At 36.0% G+C, this 20,307-nt stretch overlaps 1 protein-coding gene across 2 annotated transcripts in view; it reads left to right on the plus strand.

Moving 5' to 3' along the window:
• UPF2 (UPF2 regulator of nonsense mediated mRNA decay) overlaps positions 1-20,307 on the plus strand; it is a 52,988-nt gene that overhangs the window by 21,585 nt on the left and 11,096 nt on the right. For both annotated transcript variants that reach the window (XM_032106316.1, XM_032106317.1), the window contains exons 10-20: positions 559-672; positions 1,930-2,046; positions 6,979-7,164; positions 7,698-7,901; positions 8,522-8,797; positions 10,190-10,373; positions 12,469-12,608; positions 13,670-13,774; positions 14,701-14,799; positions 15,478-15,645; positions 20,111-20,252. In XM_032106316.1, the coding sequence (XP_031962207.1) occupies positions 559-672; positions 1,930-2,046; positions 6,979-7,164; positions 7,698-7,901; positions 8,522-8,797; positions 10,190-10,373; positions 12,469-12,608; positions 13,670-13,774; positions 14,701-14,799; positions 15,478-15,645; positions 20,111-20,252 (1,735 nt within the window). The remainder of the gene's footprint in view (positions 1-558; positions 673-1,929; positions 2,047-6,978; positions 7,165-7,697; positions 7,902-8,521; positions 8,798-10,189; positions 10,374-12,468; positions 12,609-13,669; positions 13,775-14,700; positions 14,800-15,477; positions 15,646-20,110; positions 20,253-20,307) is intronic.

Raw genomic sequence — 20,307 nt, forward strand, 5'->3', positions numbered from 1 at the left:
GTTAACTTTCTCAGAAAAACCTCTTTCTTTTGGGGAAATACAATTTTCTATTTTGTGGATTGTGTTTGGACATAGATATATATTTGTGTTTCATTCCTAAATTTATGCTGAATGTCAGTAATTTTAAAAGAAAAATTCTGCACATTACTAAATCTGACTTGAAAAGCCATCCGTGTTTAATATTTCCTTGAGGACAGTGCAAGTGGCCCTATTCCCATAGAGAGTTCTTACTGATTCTGAAAATACAGAATCTAGAGTACTTTATCGCTACTTCACTGTGGCAAAGGAGGAGGGTCTATGGCTGTAGATACGTTACAGGAATTAACTGTTTTGGGGAGTGGGGATATGGGGAAGAGAATTCAAAGTGTTCTGAAGAAACAAGATTATAGGGAGAGTTTTAGGAAACCCAGTGAGAAGTAAAGGTGGAGCTTGAGGAACCAAACTGATAGCAAGCACTACTGAATTCCCAAGTGTATTTTGTGCATGTTCAGATCAAAGTAATTTAGAAGAAGTGGGTGTTTTTGAGGGCCTACAATCAATTTTTTGGTTGTTTTTTAGGTAAGAAAAAAGGACCAGATCAACATTGAAACAAAGAATAAAACTGTGAGATTTATTGGTGAGCTTACCAAGTTTAAGATGTTCTCCAAAAACGATACTCTCCACTGTTTAAAGGTTGGTGTTGTGGTAGTCCTGTACTCCTGTGTATGATAATGTGTCCCCATACTACTCCCCTTCACTTACCTGCTGCTGATGTTGTCTGAATTCATTACATGGGATGTTTTAAACCCTAGTGTCTGTGGCTACTGTTTATAAGGAGACTTCTGTAGCTGCTATAGAAGTTAAAATGTTTTACCTCTTCTAATGGGAGGGATATATTAAAATAAACTTCTACATTTGGATGTAACCAAACTGCTAATCCTTTTATTGGTTAATATGGCAGACATTGATACTTATTAATCTGCTGTACATTGCAAAAGTTTCATTTTCTTGATTTCAATGAATGTTTTTGTGGAGAAAATAACAGTAAGGGAGAGGGACTGGAGGCAAAAAGCATTTCAATGATGCAAGGAGAGGCTTTCATGCCGTTTTAGCAGGTGCTTTTGTTTGTTGAGGGACAAAACATCTTTGGAAAGTGTTAATCTCTAGGCACATCATTTCACTTTGCCTGCATGATAAACATTCAAACTTTGTTGTCAAGTTGCCAATTAAAAATAGGTTTTAAAAAATAAAAGTGCCTTTAATAAAGGGTGCTTGAGACTCGCAGCTTAAGATCACTTTCTGTGTGAAAAGTTTCTGTTTATTGACTTGTTAGATATCAAAGCTGAATTCCTAAAAAAATCATAATCACTCACAATTTCACTTCTCTTGTGTATAAAAAGCTGTAAAATGCAAAGCTGTATTATAGTTATTGCTTAACTTAAAACAGTGCAGTTGGGTGTGCTCTGAGGTTACTGTGCCCTTGTGCAGTTTTATTGGGTAGTTTAGGTGGGGTTTTTATGCCAGTCTTTCAAAGCATCCTGTTTTTCTGAAGCCTGAATTTGGGGTCCATAGACTGTTCTTACAAGAATTTAAAAATGGCATTAATCTTTTGAATGTTCATAGAATGGTTTGGGCTGGTTAGGACCTTAAAGATACCTGGTTGCAACCCCCTGCCTTGGGCAGGGACACCTTCCTCCTAGACCTGGTTGCTCAGAGCTCCATCCAATCTGGCCTTGAACACTTCCAGGGACGGGGCATCCACAATTTCTTTGGGCAATCTGTGCCAGGGCCTCACCAATCCTAACATCTGATCAGTGAAATCCATTTTCATTTATTCTGTAAAGAATTTAGAACACCATCATACTGTCCAGTCTGGTAGATACTGTTGAATGTTTTCTGCAGCTGAAAAAGATGTTTAACAAGCTGTGCTTTTATTTAAATACATACCAGATGCTTCTGTCAGACTTCTCTCATCACCATATTGAAATGGCATGTACCTTGCTGGAAACCTGTGGAAGATTCCTCTTCAGATCACCAGAATCTCACTTAAGAACTAGTGTTCTTTTGGTAAGAGAAAACTTGTTGTCTTATGGGGAGGATGTCATGTCCTGACTTAAAGCAATTACTTCTTTTTGAAACTATTCTCGAGAACTCCAGTTGACCTAAAAATCTCTTCATGACTTGAAAGAAAATGTAAAAAAAGGAATTAAATTTCTGAAGTAAAAAGCTCTTGCTTTTGAAATGCAAGAACTAGTAATTCAAAGAGAGGGAAAACCCAGAGGATGAGGTTGAAAGAATACTGTAGCTGTACCTGAACATGCCTGAAGTACTGTTTGAGGGGAAAAATAGTAGAGTGGAGCCAGACATGATTTCAACTGGAGGTGAAGATGTTTGTGCAAGAGGTGGTTCCTATGCCCTGTATAATGATCTAAGGTTCTAAATGTGAAGAAAAAGTTTATGATAAAGACACTAAGAGAAGCAGTTTTAGAAATAGAGATTGGGAATTAAAGTAAGATTAGAATTGGGATCTGTAAGTCTGGGGAAGTACTGGCAAAGACTTAAAAGTAACAGGAACTGAATCATGTATTTACTGACTTGAGAGACAATCCTAAAACTGTGTCCAAGGTAAGAGACAGAGTCAGACATAGTTGAAGAAGACCTTCAAAGATAGATAGATTCACTTTCTCTTAAACCAGTAGTGTCTCTTCTCGTGCTATAGTTAATGGAGCAGCAGTTGCATACCTGGGTATATTGTTGTACAATTTCTTTTCCACAAAATACTGTTTTTCTCTGAACCTCTTTGAGTGTCAGAACATCTGTTGAGGTGGTACAATCATGAGAGGAAAGAGATGGGCAAATTAACTGCCAGTTCCTTGGCTCTTGCTTTTTGTAGTAGTGTACTTTGTATCTTGAAAGGTTTGAGTCTCGATTTTCTAAAGATTTGCCAGCTGATATGTTGTATTGTGAAATATATTCCTTTCCATAACCAAGTATTTTTCCCCTAAAAACACTGTTCCATTATCTTTAAAAGACATTTTACTCATTGCTATTACTTTTTGGTAGTTAATAGAAATTTTAGAAATAAGGAAAAATTAAATGCTTTTACCAGAGCTGTTTTTGTAACCGACTGCTTTTAGTGTTATGCACTACAAAAATGCTTATTGTTAGCTGGATTTCTGGAATCTGCTGGATGAATGCTAAACATGGCTTAACTGTGAAGTGTAAGACAAACCAAACACTGTTTGAATTACTGAGGCTTAAAGCCTCACAAGGTTTTGGATAAATAGACTTTTCTTATGCATTGAGGAACCAGGAGAAGGTGGAAGATGGCAAATAAGTTCGGAATATCTATTTAAGATGTAAAATAGGCTAAATAGGTTTATATTCTGCATCCCATCTTAATAGCTGTGTTTTCTCACATTCCCCTAAAAACCTACAGAGATTAATTTTGACTTAAATAGTCTTACACAAATTGAATCATAGTCTTATGGTACAGGTTGGTGTGAACTGTGGAAAAGATTTCTCCCAAAGCAAGCTGATTACAATCTTGTGGTAAAAATCTAAGCAATTGTAAAGCTGATCTACTCAGTGACTCTTATGGGCAGAATTAAAGCCTGTTGATCCTCTAAATAATTATTGGTGTTAATCTTTACTGCTGATGATGTATTTCGTAATAAGATTCCAAACAGCTGCATGTTTGTATTAAAGACAATGTTGCTTTGTCCTGGTGTGGAAGAAAGTCATAGTTAAGAATGGATTTTAAAAGTAATTAAGAGAAAATTAATTATTGAGAAGTCAAGTGTTCTGTAAGAGCATCACAAATTTAGTGGCACTAAGTAACTTTTTCTAGAGAAACATTTAGTGATCGTATCCTGGTTTTGTGGAACTACTTAATATTTTGTCAATTATTTAGAGATTCTTCTTTTATTAGGACTGTTTATTTCTCGTAATTGTCTTCTGGGCAAATCTTTCAAATTGAGTGTCCTTTATGAAATTTGTAATACTAATGTAAAACTAGATTGGCTTTAGGGTTTGTCTGTTGATAAATGAATTACTTGAATTGGATTATTTGAATTGGAGCTTTGAAAGGAAGATCAGCTTCATCATGATCTAAGTTTATGTAATATTATCATGTTAAAATGTCAAATTCTTGTATTATGCTTTTGTGGTCTTGCTAAAAGAATACTTGAAATTTTGGTATTAAAAGCCTCCTGATGCATTTTTAACCATTTAACTTAGACAATTGTCTTAAGCTTTAGGGCCAGATCACTTGTGTTGGTAAATATACAGAACTTAAGCAACACGGTGGCTTCCTTCTTGGTGTGACTCCTTTTATAGGTGATGTTGAAACTGTGGGAGATGTTTGTACAGGCAGAGGCTGTGGCAAAGTAAATGCAGTTCATGTAGAGCTTTGTTAATTCACTATAGCAATAATGTGCTTCAGGAAGTTAGAAATTTTCGTTTTGAACTGTCGGAACGAGTAGCAGGGCAGAGCAGTGCAGGTAGTGAAGGGAAGGAGAAGCTGAACAGTTTCAGTATCTCACTATGATCTGATGTTTAAATGTCAGTCATGCTGAAATGCTTTCCTAAATTGGAGTTTTCATGATGCTTAGGTTTTGATTAATTACTTATTTCTTCTTAATGGTCACCAGATTTTCTTTTGAAATGATTCTGCAGTATATGTTACATGCAGAGAGATTTTGTCACTCACCAAGAAGAAAAATCCAAACAGTTTTAATATTTTAACCTGGATACTTTTAATGTTGTTCATGGTCTGTTTTTATCAGAGGAAAAATGGGAACCTAATCTTCAAATGTAATGCTTTACCTGTGTAGTTCTTCATTTTAGCCTAGTAAAATGAAGACCCAAAGTAGTTGATGAGCTTAAAACACTTTAGACCTCAGGTCTTGCTTTTTTCTTCTGAATTGCAAGAAGGTTTTTGTTACTATAGACAATGTATTGTTATGATTTCTTTTTCCTGCCTTAACTGAAAAACGACTGAAACAGTTTCTTGAAATGCTGAGGATTTTTAATAGACTAGAGATTAAGACTAATACAGTCCACTTACAGTTAGAATACATGCTCAGGACTGCTCAAAACCCAATAAATTACAGTGGTGTTGAGACTTCAGGTAGTGCCTATTGTCTCTTCTGGGAAGAAACATTTTAATTATAAACTATTATTTACAGTATAATGTACAACTTTTTATAACAGGGAAGTATACAAATTATGTAGGTTTAGGGATTTTTAAATGTTATTTGCAAGCCTTTCTGCCATGTTCTCTGTTCTGTTTCACTTCGGCCCACTTAATTTTCAGTTTATAGTATAGTGTCATAAATGTCTTTAAGGTAGCAAAGGTGTATTTTCTCCTGATCTATCTAGAAAAGGTGAAAAATTTTCAAAGGTAACAATTAACATACATGTCATGGGAAGGTTTCAGAATTTTCCGCTCTAAGTGGCTTTTCCCCACATAAAACAATTTATGTACTCAGTCGTTAAGTGCTGTGCATCTGTTAGGTGCCTGTAGGAAAATGTACTGCTACTGACAGAAATTTCCCATTTGGAAAGGAACAGTCTCAGGGAATCAAAGGAAAGACCATTTGTGTTGTGGAAAAGGTTAAGAATGAAATGCCTTACAGTTGGTGTCAAATGGAGACCTTCCTGGTGATAGATGACTAAAATCCAGGAAGAAAGTGACATTATTTGTTGGGTTACTATGTTACACACAGCTACTCTTCCCCACTGAATTAGCAGCTCAAACTCAGGGTTAAGGAGTTGTTTGAATACATTGGCATTTCAGTTGAACTGAATCACTGCCTTACAAAAAAAATTTTAAATTATTCGACTTTAGTGGAAAGTCCACCAGCATGAAAAATACTGCTTCCTCACCTATAATGAAAGGAGGTTTAAACTCTTGTTTAGTTTACTGGACTGCATGAATGGATATACTAACATGGGGGGGGGGGATGGGATGAAACAGTACTTACATGTTAATTTTGTTTATCTGTTTGAAGTTATAAATTACTGTGTAGCCTATCTCTAGTAAATGTTAAAGTTCAAAGAAGTGCAGTTTCCTGATGAACCACCATAGAGTGATTTAGAATAGATAGGATCATATGATGTACATAAAAATTTAATGCAACTTACAGAATTACACCTATATAGCTATGAATACGCAGTTGCATATTAAAAAGTATTTAATAATGGAATTAAGCTCCTCCTCCACTGTGAAAACCAGCAGCTTAGAACTGCTATTTCAGTTCTCGTACAGAATTTTTAGATAAAAGAAATTTTTAAACCCCACAAAATAAACCTTAGCTTACATATCTAAAATGAAGTATGGAGAAAAGATTGTATTAAGTGAGGAAAAGCAGTACAGTCCTGACAATTAAGCACAGTAATTAGTGTTGACTCATCTGCTTTTTCCTGAAACATTACTTTATGGTAGATGCTGTTTCTTGCAGTCGATTCTGCTTGGGTAAACAGCAGCAATGGAGCATGGAATAAGGAAAATTCTGTTGTCTAAACCTTTGGAAATTCATACAAAACCATCAAAACCTCTCAAGTTACATGCTGATGTAAAAAGTAGATTGCCAGTCTTATGATGATTCACTGTGTTTGTGCAAAGACATCAGTATTTGAGCTACTTTGTAAACTCTAGTTAAATAATGTTTTAAACGGAGTTGCTTGTAATCTTATCAACCATTTATCTGAACAGTAGCATTAAGATTTTGAGTTAAATTTTAAATACTTTTCTGAAACCTTTTTTACCACAGGTGAACCATTATAAAAATAGGGATCATAAAGAAAAATGACCATGGAAAGGGCAACACAGACCCATATATACGTACTTTGTCCTTTTTTCTCTCTACCCAAGCTTTTAACTTACTTTTCTGCAACCTTTCTTATTTACTGTATCCCAAATGTAACTCTAAAAGTCTTTGACTTGAAAATATGGTATGTCAGCATCTCTCAGTGGTCATTTGCATTTGTTTCCAGGAACAAATGATGAGGAAAAAACAAGCAATGCATCTTGATGCACGCTACGTTACAATGGTAGAAAATGCCTATTACTACTGTAATCCCCCTCCAGCTGAAAAAACTGTGAAGAAAAAACGTCCTCCCTTACAGGAATATATCCGTAAGCTTCTTTACAAGGATCTCTCCAAGGTCACCACAGAGAAGGTAAATCCTTTCAAATCTTTAATACAGTTTTTACTGAAAGTGGTGTAGTAGTATCTTTGGAAAAGGTTTGGGGAGGGTTATGGTTTTTTCAGTTGCAAGGAAGAGGGATCATTTTTGTATCAATGATTAAGATGGTTTCATTTCTTTTATTGGAAGACGTAGAAGCTCCAGTTGTGGACCTGTGTTCTCAACAGCATCAAGTGCTGAACAAAGGGAAATGAGATGAAAGTCGTTGTGTTTTGTACATTGTGATGGGAGAGTAAGAGAAAAAAGGCTTCAGTTAAATACTGACAGTAAGAGCAAGGAAATTATGGAACAGCCTTGGACACCTTGATAGTAGCTTGAGGACAGCAGTTGGGTTATGTACATAAAGTCTTCCATAGCCACTGCAGGTCTGGAGAATGCCTGGAAGGGAGAACGAGGTTGTTTGCAGGCAGGGATTTCATCCCAACCAGGAGAGATGGGGGATGACAGGGAACATATATGATATTTTACCTGCTAAAATGTGAAGCTTGTCTTGAAATTTGATTTAGGTCCTGAGACAGATGCGCAAGCTGCCTTGGCAGGATGCAGAAGTTAAGGACTATGTTATATGCTGTATGATCAACATCTGGAATGTGAAATATAATAGTATTCACTGTGTAGCCAACCTCTTAGCAGGGTTGGTCCTTTACCAGGAAGATGTTGGAATTCATGTTGTGGATGGAGTGCTAGAGGATATTCGACTAGGAATGGAGGTAAACAACCAGTATTCTTGCTTAGCTGTATTCATCTATTTATGTCGAAAGGAAAACTAAAATAATCTCGCTTAAAGAAAGGAATCCTTGGATTCTCTTTTTTTTATGATGACCTTCTACCTCAGTTATTTGCTTTGTATAGGTTTATTTCAATTAATAGAATAACCCTACCCAAAAAAACCCCAACAAAACCAAACTAACAACATTACTTAAGACAATTGTTTAGCCTCCGTTATCATAGTAAGGGCATAGAGCTTATTCTTTCACAGTCTAGACAGATCTACACAACTTCAAGTTACTTTGGAGACCAGTCCATATTTTAATAGATACTATAATTACACTAATTCTCTGAGTGATGAAAAGTCATCATAGATTTAAGGTGGAGTGTATGCTAAATGTATTGGAACTTAAATACTAGTTAACCAGCTTTCATAACTAATTTTTAATGTTTAGTTTTGTATAATGTATGTAGCCATAAATAACCATCTTTTATTATAAACAATTCTATCAATTTTTTAATGCACCTTTTTTCTTTGCAAAAGGTTTGTTGGGTTTGGGTCTTTTAATATTCTATTGTGTCTGCATGATAGAGTGAATTTTCTTGTTCTTTTTTGATAAAGGTTAATCAACCAAAGTTTAACCAGCGGCGGATCAGCAGTGCTAAGTTTTTGGGGGAGCTTTACAATTACCGAATGGTGGAGTCTGCTGTAATATTTAGAACTCTATATTCCTTCACCTCGTTTGGTGTGAACCCTGATGGCAGTCCTAGTCCACTGGACCCTCCAGAACATCTTTTCAGAATCAGACTCGTCTGTACTATCCTCGATACCTGTGGGCAGTATTTTGACAGAGGATCCAGCAAACGAAAACTTGATTGCTTCCTTGTATATTTTCAGGTATTCTAAATCTTATACAGTTCTGTAGAATTCTTTAGCAAGCTAATATAAGTCAGTCTGGTACATATTTCTCTCATTGTTCTCTAGCACTATAATTTTAAGAATCTTGTCTGTCTGGTAGCAGTTTTATTTTCAAGTGATGTGTATGTCGAGTAATACCAAAATGATCAGGAGGCTCTCAGTGCTCACACTGCTGGTTTGCTCAGCTGGAGAAGATTTTTTAGGTTGCTCTCCTCACCTAACGGTTTTTGTAGAGAAAGAGAAGTCAGATACATCTCAGGCATGCACAGTGAAAGGATGAGAGGTAATGGGCACAAGTTGAAGCAAAGAAAGTTCTGACTCAATAGATGTAATGAAGTGGGGAAAAGATTTCATAATGAGTGTTGAAACACTGAAATGAGGAATTCCAGACCACTGAATTCATGCTAAAACTTGCTGATTTAATTTCTTTTTCTTTCTGCTTTTCTCTATAATTTATACTAAAACAAGGGGATTAAAAAATAAAAATTAAGGTGATAACAACTTATTTCAAACTTTAAGGAATCAAATCCCTCATCTGTATGCAAGGTGGAAAATGATGTTTTGAAATATAGTATCTCAGAATGGTTTGGGTTGGAAGGGACCTGAAGAATCACCTTGTTCCAACCCCCTGCCATGGGCAGGGACACCTCCCACTTGACCAGGTTGTTCACTGTAAATGCAAAAATAAATGTTTTGGGGAAGACATCATTATATTTCTGTTCCACCTAGTAATTTCAGCAGGCCTTCTTCTTGAGCATGTCACCTTTTAAGTAAGATTCTGTCCTCATACTTCGTTTTCAGATGCAGTTTTTGCAGCCCCTTAGTTCTCAAGTTCTACTGTTAGGTTCACTTAAAATCAGCATTTATTTTTTACAATGTTAATGTAAGAGGTATATGCGAATTTGTTATAAAGCAAACTGGGTAAGTCACTTGAAGCTGGCTGCAGTCTAAAGATTTTTTTTTTTGTGATGTTTCCCCCCCTTTTGCCCGTCATATGCCTTCAGGGGAATTAATTTTCTTGAAAATATATGGGGGAGAGAATTGGAAGCTGGCTGGTTGTTAAGTGCTCATCTCTTGTAGAAAGAGTTTACCCTGAGAAGGCACTTTCTTGCCAGGGCTTTTTTTGTTCAGTCTTCAGACTTGTAACAGTAGTCAGGATAGAAGGAGCACATTCTTAATGTTTGTGATATCCAGTGTTATCAAACAGTTTTTAGTGATACAAGAACATCTAATTAGTTGCATGAAATAGGGGACGAGTGATGTGAAATCTTTTGCACTTTCTACTGTACAAACGTGACATTTTTAACTTCATGGCTTAAATGGTATATAAACATCTGTGCATATAATTGACTTGAATATTTTGTATTCTAGCGGTATGTGTGGTGGAAAAAAAGTCTGGATGTTTGGACGAAAGACCACCCTTTTCCTATAGACATAGACTATATGATCAGTGATACACTGGAACTGCTGAGACCAAAGATAAAACTCTGCAATTCTCTGGAAGAAGCTGTCAGACAGGTGCAAGACTTGGAACGAGAATTCTTAATAAAATTGGGTAAGAAAATGTGCAAGGGAAGTTAGGTATTTTTTACAATTCTTGTAGTTCTTAAAATTTTCTCTTTCTGATGGTAGCAGGTGTAAGTATTGTTATGATTATTTTATTCTCATGATGGAAATATTTTTGTAACTTCTTTGCATGTTTCTAATCACCATGGATATCACACAGAATCTCCATAATTCTGAAGTACTGAATGTTATAAAAAATAGTCAATATGAATACTCTTAATATAGTAGTATCTGGAGAGCAGAAGCGTATGTGTGTGTGTATTAATTTATGCAGTCACATGGTGCAAATGATGAGGAAGAAAACTATTAATTTAATCAGAAAAATATAGGAAGCACACTAATTTCAGGAGAAAACAGTTGGGCTGGCAGCACAGCTCTGTTGAAAATATACTGATTAGTGAGTATCTAAAACTGTAACCATCATAGTAACCTTAAAACCTCTTGTACATATCCATTCTTAGAAAATATTTGATGCTACCATGCTCATTACTTGTTAAATGGAATTGTTTTTTAATCTTCCATTTTTATTTGAAAACAACCTTGTTCATTAAAAGATTTTATATGTAAATTTTAGACTTACTAAGTGTTAATTAGAGCCTTAATAGTACTTCGTCTACTTGGAAAAATTCAATTTTTAAGAATAATCCTTTAATTCAGTGGGATGAATGTGTCTCATAGCTACATAAAATGTTGCAACTTCTGCTTTAGGAGGAACTTTTTTAAAATACGCTGTTTATTTAATTGACATGCCTTGAAATTCCCTATGTAGTAACTGAAAAGCAGATTAGAATTCCCCTATGGTATGATCTAAATTCATGGCTTTCATGTTCTCAAAATGATAACCAGGAAGAAATATACAAGTAGTTATATAAGCTGTAATATTCTTTTGAAAGGTACTCAGCACTTCTTGCAAATAATAGGAGCTTCACAAAACTTTACGCTAATGGCTGACCTTAAGTGCAGTTGGTGTAATGTCAAAAAAGGAATGACAACCTGCATAGTAACTGTGTTGACTCCTCAGTAAAGTCCTAGAAAAATTAGTGGCTAGAAGGCTGACATCAGCAATCCCTCTGGAGGATTAAGTGGCTTTGTAAATTAATGAAAGGAAAAAAAGAATGTATGAGAACAATAGCATATGCTGGAAGTTTGGGGCTTTTGCATTGGATGACTTAAATACTGCTATAGTCCTTCTCTAAAAACAGATCTTATTTTTTTTCCTGAATCAGAACCATGCTCAGTCCTTAAAAACATTCTGATTGAAATCTGTATCTAAGACTGGACACTGAAACACTGAAAAAAAGCTAAAACTTCTTTTTCACTTCCATGGAAATGGTACAGATAATGGTATTACATTGAAGGATGCCTTACTGAAAGAAAGGAGATACTTATGTTTGATATTTTACAGACAGAGTAAACTAAAACATCTTGAGGGGCAGAAGACAAGCAGGTCAGGAAGAGAAACTGCAAAATGAACTAAAAACACAAGTGTAAGAATTGTCAATCATGTCAGCAAGGCGGATGAGCACACTATGTAATGCTTTTAGAAGAGACTTTGCTTTCCCAGAGACTTCATAAAGGCACCTGCATCCTTATAGGTTCAAGTGCAGCCTCAGAGCATTAGGAGAGAATCATAAAGGTTTATTACAGGCTGAGATAATTGTTGTTTCAAAACTGTTAGTTGACAGTAGTGGGGAAGTACTGCAGAGAAGACTGCAGGGGCTTCATGTCTCTGGGTTCTGCTGGTTTTGTAGTCTCTGTAGTTTGGACTCAGACTTTGGTACGTGTTTCAGTAGGGTCCACATTCGGTTTGAGGATGTTCTGAGGCAGTTTGCACAGCTTCTTCTGTTGTCTGGGAGATTTTAAGCATTCTCTTTAATGTTTTCCTCCTTTTCTGACAGGACATTATTACCCTTTATGACTAAGTTAACTATATGGGAAATGTTTCATTCGGAAGTCAAATATTATGACTAATGGGAAGCTTCAGTGCTCAGTAACAATGGACTTTTTAAGTGATCTTCCACGTATAACTTGAGTGGTTATATGTTTTCTGATGTTCTAAATCATTCTCTTTTTCCAAATTTCAGGAATTGTGAATGACAAAGATTCCAAAGATTCCATTACGGAAGGGGAGAATCTGGAAGAGGATGAAGAAGAGGAGGAAGGTGGAGCAGAGACAGAGGAACAATCTGGAAATGAAAGTGAAGTAAATGACCCAGAAGAAGAGGTGAACTTAATCATTTACCTTGCCTCATGTAAAAGAAGTGATTTTGATTGCTTGTTAGTTTCTGAAGCCCTTCTGAGTCACAGAGTTAGTGGGTGAAATGTGGGTGTGCACAACCCAGTCAGCACTGTGAGGATATTCCCATCCCAGTTCTGTGTGTGTGGAAAACTGAGTGTCCGAGGCTTATTCCTTATTTTGGCAGAGACTTGAACCTGACAACTTTGCTCGGGGTATGTGCTGCTTCTCAACAAAAAGATACCTTCAGCTTTTGGCATGGAAAAAAACCACTTTCAGATGACTTTCTTTTTCTGTTGTAGAAGCAAATGTATTGACTAAATGTCAAAGCAGTCATTAGGAAAGATAACAGGTGTTCAGGGTATGCCTATGCAATATGAATAAATAAAAGATTTATGGAGCATAAAAACCTTCCTTGTTTACTGTACTAATAATATTTTGAATCAAAAATGGTGGAGCCAATAAAAAAAACCACAAGTACGTAGAAATTCTGACTTGTCACTGTGACACAGCAAAGTTGGCATGATAATGGTATTGTTACAAGAAAATGAGTTCATCAAGGAAATAGAGAACAGTTTTTCTCCATATGCTTAGGCTGGTTGATTTACTAATAAACTTTGTTTCAATATATGTCTCTCAGCACTAAAGGTCCTGAAGTTTGGCTGGGTTTGTTCCTTCATCCATAAATTAGTACCAATAGAATCATAAACAGTTGGGGGGTGGAGAGGGCACCTCTGGAGATCTTTTTATTTCCCTTCTTTGAACTTCATGAGTTCTTACCAGCTTGTGGAGTTCCCTCTGAGTGGCAGCACAACCATCTGGTGTATCAGCCACTACTCCATTTTCTGCTGTACATTTCTGAAATTAGCAGGTAAAGCTGAGTGAGTTCAGACTGAAACATTAAATAAAAACCATAACAAACAAATTTACCAAGACTGAACTGAGCAAGTTTGGATGGGAAGAGTTTAGAAAAGGTGCAGAAAATGCTTGAGAAACCAGCTGTCCTTCTTGTTTTAAAACAGTCATCAGTTATAAATTGAATATTTCAGGAGGGCTCTGACAATGAGGAAGAAGAGGGTGAAGAAGAGGAGGAAGAAAACACAGATTATCTTACAGACTCCAATAAGGAAAATGAAACCGATGAGGAGAATACAGTATGTATTGAGCTGGAAATAAGTGAATTGAATTTGCATCTTTGGTTTTCTTTACTGAATGTTTTTTGCCAATGCTGCTCATATTTCCTCATATCTGGGAAAATACAGCAAGGACACTTCCTGTTATTCTTTCAAATACATTTTATCGCTTATTTTCATGTTTGCAAACTTTGGTTATTACCTTTTGAAAATATTTATGCTGTCAACTTTACTAAAACATGTTTTCACCAGACTGTGAGCTTTCACAGGTAGCTAGACTGGAAAATACCGTGTAAATGATGGTTTTATAATGCCAGCAATAGTAGCAAACTGATAGGATACAGAAAGGTAAACTAATTACCCTCCACTGGCTCTCAAAACAGAAAAAGATGCTAGCTAAAAAGTGCAAAAGTCCTAAAATACGAATTTAGGATTGACAAATTACAGCATTTGCAACTAAAGAATTCATCTGGTTTACCTTGAATTGCGTTGCATAGTAAGGAAATAATGAACATAATAGAACAATATTTTGGAGTGCTGACTTCAGACAGTTTTGTTGTCATGTTTTGCTTTCCAAATACTTGAAAGGTAGTCTTTGTCTTGAAAATACCGTTTAACTTTATGGACTTAGTGGAAAATTGAGTTAAAATAGGTGTGTTAAGGATAGAGACTTTTATTTGTATTGTTGCCACATCTTGAATGTGTCCATGCACCTGCACACACACACACACACACAACTGTGTGACCATATTATGAGTGACCATAAATCAGGAAATATGCCTTTCAAGAAAATAATCAAGGCTGAAAACTTCTTTCTTGAACAATTTGGTTTTATAAACCTTTTGATTGTGTATGATACAGAAGCAATAAGGATATTTGCCACTTCTAGACTGAATATTCATATTTCTGAAACTAATGTAATGGATGATTTTTCCCCATTGCAATAGGAAGTAATGATTAAAGGAGGAGGACTGAAGCATGTCCCTTGTGCAGAGGATGAGGACTTCATTCAGGCCTTGGATAAAATGATGCTGGAAAATCTTCAGGTATAAATAGTTATTTTCTTAATTTAATGTACAGCTAACTGTGTTGATTTTTTTCTTAAACTAAATAAGTGATTAATGCTTAGCTTACCATACTAAAGGAATGAAGATTTTTTTTTTCTTTGTTTTGACCTCTTCTCTGCAGCTGATGTTTGGCTTTTAGTAAAATAGCTGTTAATTGTATTGTTTGTCCAGTGAATGACATACTGACATATCTTTTACAGAATGAGTAATAACTGCAGCAGATACTGTGCAACACTTCTGCCTTTATCTTAGGCTGTAATAGGCTTAAAATGCAGATACATTTAAATTTACATAACCTTTTAGTACCCTTTTTTGTAGTCACATCTGGTAAATACGTAAGTATTGAGTACAGCAAGCCCTGTATAATAAATATACTAATAAGATGTACCAAAAAAATCGTGAACTAAGAATGGACATTCCACAGTGTGTCTCATCAGGTCTCTAGATTTCTTTGCCTAAGAGATTGCCCTGTAACTTTCTTCTCAAGCAAGGAAAACCAAAGGAAAATATAATAAAGCCTAATAAATGTATTTATATATTCCTTCATTTTCCTGGAAGGTTAATAAACCTTTTCTCACTTGTGAAAATCAGATTGTTTCCAGCCTGATTGACTGTGTCAGCATCTGATCTTTTATAGAATTCACTTTTTTTTAATAGCAACGGAGTGGTGAATCTGTTAAAGTGCATCAGTTGGATGTTGCTATTCCTCTGCACCTCAAAAGTCAGCTGAAGAAGGGCCCCCCACTTGGAGGTGGGGAAGGAGAGTCAGAGTCTGGGGACACAATGCCATTTGTCATGTTAACAAGAAAAGGCAACAAACAGCAGGTAAGAGTTTATGTAAGGTATAGATACTGTGTAAAAAAAAAAAAATAAGGCCTTTCACTTCAAAAAAAGTAACAAAGAAATTTTTATTTCTTCTTTCGTTTCTCCAAATTGGATACAGACAACTTCATTTTGACAAATAGAAAATACCATATATAATTTCTTGGAATTCTTGGTGGAAAATTCTTGTAGAAAAATTCTATGGTCAGATTATACCATTACTATTTACATTTGGTGATTATACCAGTAGGACAGTATGTCTTGCATGTATTTTAGATATAGTTGTGGAAGATTAAGAGATGTGGTTGGTGAACTGCCACTGAACATTGAAAGGAGTAGAAAGGAAAAAGGAATATTCCGGAATTTTTAAGATTCTACATGTTTTTCTGAAAACACTTTCAGCTTCAAGTCAAGATATATGGTCATTGCTAAATTCCATTTCCTAAGTAACTGCCACTTGGCTGAATTTATTCAACTTGCAAAAAAAAAAAAAAAAAGTCATTATCTCTGAAGACACTCATAGGGGGCTATTCCAGAATGCACTGAGTGAATCTCTTGCAGGAACTTAAGTGGAAATCAGGTTGGTAAAACAAACTAACTCCTTGCCTCATGCAGCTGAGCTGTATGTTAGTCTTGGCTCTTTTCTCCAGTGTGTGTTTGAATTTTCCTAGCTCAGCAAATCCATAGTACACAAATCTTTACATAACACATTCCACATGTATTTCTCGTCATGGTTTAGGTGTTCTAAAGAAACCTTTTCATTTTGGTTGTATAATTTGATGATGAAAATAAATTACTCTGAATTTATATGGAAAGCATACCCAAGGAATTGTTTCATGCCATGCATCTGAGCCTTTCAAGTGTTTAGATCCATGTCACTACTTGGTTTTTACATTTGTTACCTAAATTGTGACAGTAGTGTAGCAGTTGAGGTGTATAAACCTGAAGTAGGCTCCTTCTCTTCTTTCATATGAAACACGTTTCAAAAATCCATGTAGGAGGTGGTTTTTCTGTTTTCCTGGAATTTGAATGTGGTGTACAAAGTTCTACAAAAGCTTTGAGTGGGAGATTTTTAAATGTGGTTGTTGGTCTGAGAAAGGGTTTAAGAGAACTCAATTTTAAAAAAAATGTTGTTTAGCTTTTTTAGGATAATTTACTAGGAGTATCTGTAGTTACAAGGAATTTTGGGATCTTCATATTCCATGTAAAGGGGAAAATATTGCAAACATGTGACTTAAAAAGAAAGCAGAACTTGTTCAGGAGTTTTCCTTGCTCCTCCCCCAATATTTGGTTTTGGGAGTAGGCTCTTCCTGCCAAAACTCTTCTCAGTGTTTCTAGAAATGTAGAAAACAGTTGCTTTATAGACTTCTTCAGCTCTTGAGTTAATGAAAGGCTTCTTTGTCCATAGTTCTGTATTCAGAAAAAAAAATGTATTTTGGTACAGAGTTTTAATAGAAAAATAAGCAGGAAAGAAGAGGTGGAGTTGAAAAGAAAATAATTATTTCTTCTTACGGTGCTTTATTTTAAATTTGCATGAGCAGAATGTGCACAGAGTTTTGAAGTGCTGGATGCATACTTCACTGTTAAGGTATAGCTGTAAGCTTTCAGCTTTTAAAAACAGCCAAAAGAGTTTGCAGTGGCCTGGCAGGCTGTAAGTAAATTCATCTGCACGGTCACCAGAGTGATAAATGACATCAGCCTAATTGCTTGTTCTGCTAGTAATGGTTTTGGTCTCTGTGTTCTTTGGTGCTGCTGAAACAAGCAGTGTTAGGAAAATGGATCATGCTGTGCTTCCTTCCCGAGGGTAGCATTTGGTAGTGGAGGTCCAGTTGCCAAATACTCCATTCATGTGTCAGTGTCCACCCAGATTTTAGGGCAGCATTGACAAGTAGCTTTTTTTGAAGTAATAGAACAACTGACTGGTATTTAGCAGCTGCATATACCCAGATTAATGGTCATTGCAGGCTGATAGTGCCAAGGACACCATATTTTATCCTCAAAACTTAGACAACTAGTAGCAGTAGAACCTAACACGATTATTTGAAATTAAGATGATAGCATTGTGATTTATCCATAAGCCATGAGAGAGCAAGGGGAAATAATGTTGTCATCATAAGGGATCAGAGTTGATCTCTACGTAATACCATTTGGTGTTTCTGAACCAAGAAGTTTTATGCCAGGTAGGTGTGAACTAAAATGAGGTATAGACAGTAAAAAGAAAGTCAAAAAATTTGGTTACAACCTGAGACAAAAGATTTCCTTCCCTTTGAAAGATTTTTAGCAAGGCTCCATAAAAGAATGATAATATCCATGGAATTGTCAAATCTCTCCCTGAATGTGAAATTCTTTATCTTGTTTATGTCTTCATATCTTTATCTCATGGCATTTTTATAAAATCTGTAGTGTAGTCTTCTGAATAATCATTTTTGATCTTCTTTCAGTTTGATATCTTTTAAGTGTAATTCTCTGTCCTGCCCCCATCTCACAGATTTAATAAGAGGTTTTTCATACACCTCTTCACTATTTGCAAATCGGAAATGTTTCAGTTGCTCAGTAATCATCATATCCTGTAGTAATTGTCATCAGTGACTTGATTTCAGGTGGCAGCTGATGGCCTTGAGATAGTGACTCAGTGGTGAATTGCCAGGCTGTTGTTTTTCTGTATCTGTTCCTCTCATTTACACCCTTCTTTAGTTCACTTCTCTTTTTCTACTTCAAGCATCCTGTCTGAGAACACCAATCCCATTAAGCTGATAAATCCATAGAACAGAGAAAATATAAAGGATGTATTAAAATGGATGAGGAGCTTAATGGTGAAGCTTAGGAATGATTTTTATCATGAAATACTGCTAATGGATTAGTTATTTGTGTAGTTTACATGAAGTTCATTTGATGATATCTGGGAACACGCACAGCCTACTCAGCAATAAGTAACTAGAGCTTTCTTTGTTCTTGAAATTTCAACTTCCATTTCTATTCTTCCCTGCACACCTTAATAACAAGCTCATCTTTATATTCAATATACCATGCTATTACTCTCACTCCCAGCCACAAAAAAACTCATCTAAATCTATCTTGTATTTGGTAGGGTTTAGGGATTTACTGTACCCAGGTTTTTCTTGGGTCTTTGCAAGAGTCTGTCTTAATTGTTTCAAACACATTATTTTCAAATGCTTCATCTAAGTACTTGGAATCTTCTCACACTCATCACTCTGCTGCTAGTGGGGCATTACTCTCTGAGATACCTTGAGATTCTTTAAGGATTATTGCATTAAATACTAACCGCAGGTGGTGAGGATTTTGCTTTTCCTTTAAACCTTCTCAACAGAGGTTCTGATAATTTCTCTCTCGGCAGCTTTTGGCAGTGTAACAGAAAAGAACACTTAGGAATTTGCTTCTATTTCTTTGGAAATAGATCTCCCATGATGAGAACAAGCAGCAGGATTCAGAGTAGTTAATGGAATATTGAGATTGATTATCCTTAAGTGTATTACCCTTCTTTTGGCACACAGATACTTATTTCTAATGGACATGGAGTTGAAGGAGGAAGTGAGATTATTCTAAATGTTTGCAAACTTTAGCATTAAGGGTATTCTGAGAACTGTTGTTTCAGTTGGGGATAAGATTAAGAATTATTTCTCTGTTCTGGAACAATTGTCAAAAAAAAAAAAAAAAATTGTAGCAACTTGGATTTTCTGAGTCTGGGGAACAAAAAATCGCCTTCCTTACACCTTCCTGAAAACACCAACTGGATTTCCAGAGAGAGAGTACTTCTGTAGGAGTGCCAAGCTTACCTGGTGTACCTTATGGCGAATCAGATAATGGATTGAATGTGTGGTGGCCACCTTTGGGTATGGGGGAGGAGGAGAAGGTCAGTCTGACACCATGGTTGTCCTCAGACTAATAAGAAGCACTGGGGAGCCAGAATTATTCTTAAAAAGAAAAGTACTGGCCAAGGAATGCCAGGGAATGTCTAGAATGCTTGAAATGTTGGTAGAACATTTCAATGGTAGAAATTCTACTCAGGGGGCTTCATCTCTTTGGAAGGAAGAGACCTGAATAGGGAGATGCAGCTTTCTGAGCCAGCTGTGGTGCTTTTATCTCAAGACCAGTGCAGTTCTCTGTGGGCATATCAGCTGGTATGAAAATAGGAAATAAAGCATATGGCTATGCCTTCCTAGAGAAAGTCAGTTTTGTTCCCATGAATACTGTGTGTAGTAGGTTTTGGTCTCAGCCTTTTTTGTGTGTTCTCTGTGTCTTTAGGAGGTCTTGCATTTTCTCATGCTGCTTTAGGTGAAAAAGAGCTTAAAACCAAACCAACAAAAAGCACACTTCACAGAAACTTCTGTAGACAGTATCTCATTGAAATAACCTAGAAATAACCATAGCATTTCTGTGTTTTGGACTGTTTTGTATGGGTTGGGGTTTTTTCTCTGATGGGCACTTAAAAACTTATTTTCATTTGCAGTTTAAGATCCTAAATGTACCGATGTCTTCCCAACTTGCTGCGAACCATTGGAACCAACAGCAAGCAGAACAGGAAGAGAGAATGAGGATGAAAAAGCTCACTTTGGATATCAATGAACGGCAGGAACAAGAGGACTATCAGGGTAAGAAAATGACCATGTATTTAGTTTTTATTTTCAGGGGAGCCTTTGTCGATCT

Source organism: Corvus moneduloides, chromosome 4 (assembly GCF_009650955.1).
Source record: "Corvus moneduloides isolate bCorMon1 chromosome 4, bCorMon1.pri, whole genome shotgun sequence".
Lineage (NCBI taxonomy): Eukaryota > Metazoa > Chordata > Aves > Passeriformes > Corvidae > Corvus > Corvus moneduloides.